This window comes from Cornus florida, unplaced genomic scaffold (genome assembly GCF_030987335.1).
Source record: "Cornus florida cultivar Cherokee Brave unplaced genomic scaffold, ASM3098733v1 CherokeeBrave_3.0.0_Hap2_Chr01, whole genome shotgun sequence".
Classification (NCBI taxonomy): Eukaryota; Viridiplantae; Streptophyta; class Magnoliopsida; order Cornales; family Cornaceae; genus Cornus; species Cornus florida.
In genome coordinates, this window is record NW_026775571.1 from 116,615,965 (window position 1) to 116,618,521 (window position 2,557).

Sequence of the window (2,557 nt, forward strand, 5' to 3'; positions counted from 1 at the left end):
GAGTTTCACATATTAGGGCATTAGCAGTTTTTAGTTACTAACATAAATGATTTAAGCACTTGAACAAATCCTATTAATTTATGTGAAAGGATGCTAGTCCCTGTTCACATAAAATAGTTAAATTTGTCTTCACGAATTTAATTAATTTATATAAAATACATTAAAGAGTGCTAATCTTTTTTCACATAAAATGAGTTGAATTTGTCTGACTAAATTATTTGAACAAATTCTAATACTAGTGTCATCATAATATCATTAATATTCCTAACGATTGGTCCTTGCTTTACAAAATCGATCGAATTAATCCTTGTTTATATAAAATCAGTGAAATATATCCTTATTTCATTAATATTCCTAACATTAATTCTTACTCACATAAAATTAGTCTTTACTCACATAAAATCAATCGCATAAAATCAATTGAATTTATCCTTATTCACATAAGATTAGATCCTTACTCAAATAAAATCAATTGAATATTTCTCACTGAAGTCTCTATCGTTACTCTATATATAATCATGTATTAGCTTAATTAATTCTAATTATTAAAATTTTATTATTTGATTTGATTATTTACGGGCACTTAAACAACCAAATGTTCAGGGAAAATCCAGCCACAAGTTTGCGATTTCAGTGTATTAAATTTGCTACTTTTAATATATATATATATAAATGTATCAACTTAATTCGGATTTGTCTAATTATATCACTTGCACAAATTTTTTTGTATTTTCCCTGGCAATTAAGAACCAACACACTTTTTAACAAAAGTTCCACCAACTAGGTTCCTAAATTTAGGTTCCTGAATTATGGCTGCTTGTGTTAAGGAAAATGGAGCCACATATTTTTGAGTTTAATTAGACACTAATTCATTCCACAAAGGTGTGTTAAGAAAATGAAGCTACATATATAATTTTGAGTTTGATTAGACACTAATTCATTCCACAAAACCATATCAGTTTCTACATGGTTGTTACATCACATTCCTCAAAAAGGCAAATAAAACGTAAACACCAAAAAACGAAACTTAAATATTATTCACTTTGGAACATAACAAAAGATGGCGCCAATTCAATTCTTCTTCCCACCGCGTTCCCTTGCTGCACGCCCCCTCATTTCCACATCATCTTCATCCATGGTCTTCTTCACATGATCTTCCATATAATCATCAACATCCTCAGACTTACCAACCACCGTCTCTTTGATCTTCTGTGTAGTCTCCTTTGCCACCCCCCACGCCCCCTGCACCGTCTGCTTCGCTTTCTCCCCTATAATCTGTGCCGTCTCCGCCGCCTTACTCGTCCCTTCTTTTGCTGTCTCGGCCGCTCTGTAGGTGCCTTCTTTGGCCTTATCGGCCGCCGTCCCGGCTGTGCCCTTTGTCTTCTCCTTCATGTCCTGTGCTCGCTCTTTGGCTTTCTCCTTTGTGTCGTGTGCCATTTCAGCTGTTCTGCTCGCTTTTTCTTTCGCTTTCTCCTTGGTTTCGTTCGCTTGTTCTTGCGTTTTCTCAGTGCTTTTTTTCAGATTTTCTTTGGCTTTCTCGGTCGTCTCAGAAACTCTGTCCTCAACATCTTTAGCACTATTCCCCGCGTAATAACGTCGTTCCTCACCTCTTTGTGCTGCATTTGGTTCCTGAAATATGAATATCATTTAATTTGCATTTGAGAGCACTAAACCGGCGTTTTGAAATTGAAATCATACTAAATTCAGTGTAACTAAATTTACTTCAATTTCAATACCAAAAATACCAAAAATGCCGATTCAGTACTCCAAACATGGTCTAAACTATTTTCGGTAGTATGAAATTTGTAAAAATTATAACATTAATTAACCTCTTTTTTTTTCTTTTTTTTTTTTTCTTTTTTTTTTTTAACAATTTCAATTTCAAGCACCAATTCTATGTTACCCAACATTACATAAGAAATTTGATTAAAATAAAAATAATCACATAAGAAATAAATGTACATAAATTGTCACATACATATGTCATTCCTATACCCAAACATGCACATATATGTGACATATTCATGCATATATGTACAAACACATAAGTGTTTTAGGGAAGCAGAAGGCTGTATTTTACCTCAGAGGATTTGGAGGCGTAAGTGAAGCAAACCCGAGAGGCTTTGCGATGGAGGGGCAGAGAAGAGGATTGAGGGAAAGCTTTTGAGACGTTGAAAATGGCGTTTTTAGAAAAAACTGAGGCCATTGTTACTCTGCTGCTTTTTTTCTTCTTCTTCCTTTGCTCTGTTTCTTGGGGTCTCTGGGATTTCTAACACCAACGGTTGATGATTTAAGATGTACGAGGTGAAGAATATGGCACGCTGGTAGCGTGACACGTAGGGTTACTTTCAACACGTGTAAGGATTAATGTTTAGCTGGCTCGCGGGTTGCATTTGGGACTCAACACATGTTCTTTCTAGTTTTCAAAAAGGATAAACGTAACCTTACCAATGATAATATGTTCAGTTTCATTAAACAACTATTTAAATAAATTGGTCTCACCAATATATAAAAATCGTTAACAACTAATTTAAATTGTGCAGTTTGATTAGTTTGC

General features: G+C 34.3%; 1 protein-coding gene across 1 annotated transcript; it reads right to left on the reverse strand.

Annotated features, from left to right (window-relative positions):
• Positions 1 to 1,071: 1,071 nt before the first annotated feature.
• LOC132281494 (late embryogenesis abundant protein 19-like) lies at positions 1,072 to 2,206 on the reverse strand. Its single transcript, XM_059783197.1, has 2 exons — positions 2,081 to 2,206; positions 1,072 to 1,629 (listed from the first exon to the last, which is right to left on the reverse strand). The coding sequence occupies exons 1-2, from the start codon at positions 2,204 to 2,206 to the stop codon at positions 1,072 to 1,074; spliced, it is 684 nt and encodes a 227-aa protein (XP_059639180.1).
• Between the last annotated feature and the right edge of the window lie 351 nt (positions 2,207 to 2,557).

Bases quoted from the DNA above. Each gene is read 5' to 3' on its own strand.
- LOC132281494 (XM_059783197.1), bottom strand. From the start codon at position 2,206: ATGGCCTCAGTTTTTTCTAAAAACGCCATTTTCAACGTCTCAAAAGCT. The intron at 1,630-2,080 runs GTAAAATACAGC...TTCATATTTCAG, and splicing joins ACGCCTCCAAATCCTCTGAG to GAACCAAATGCAGCACAAAG.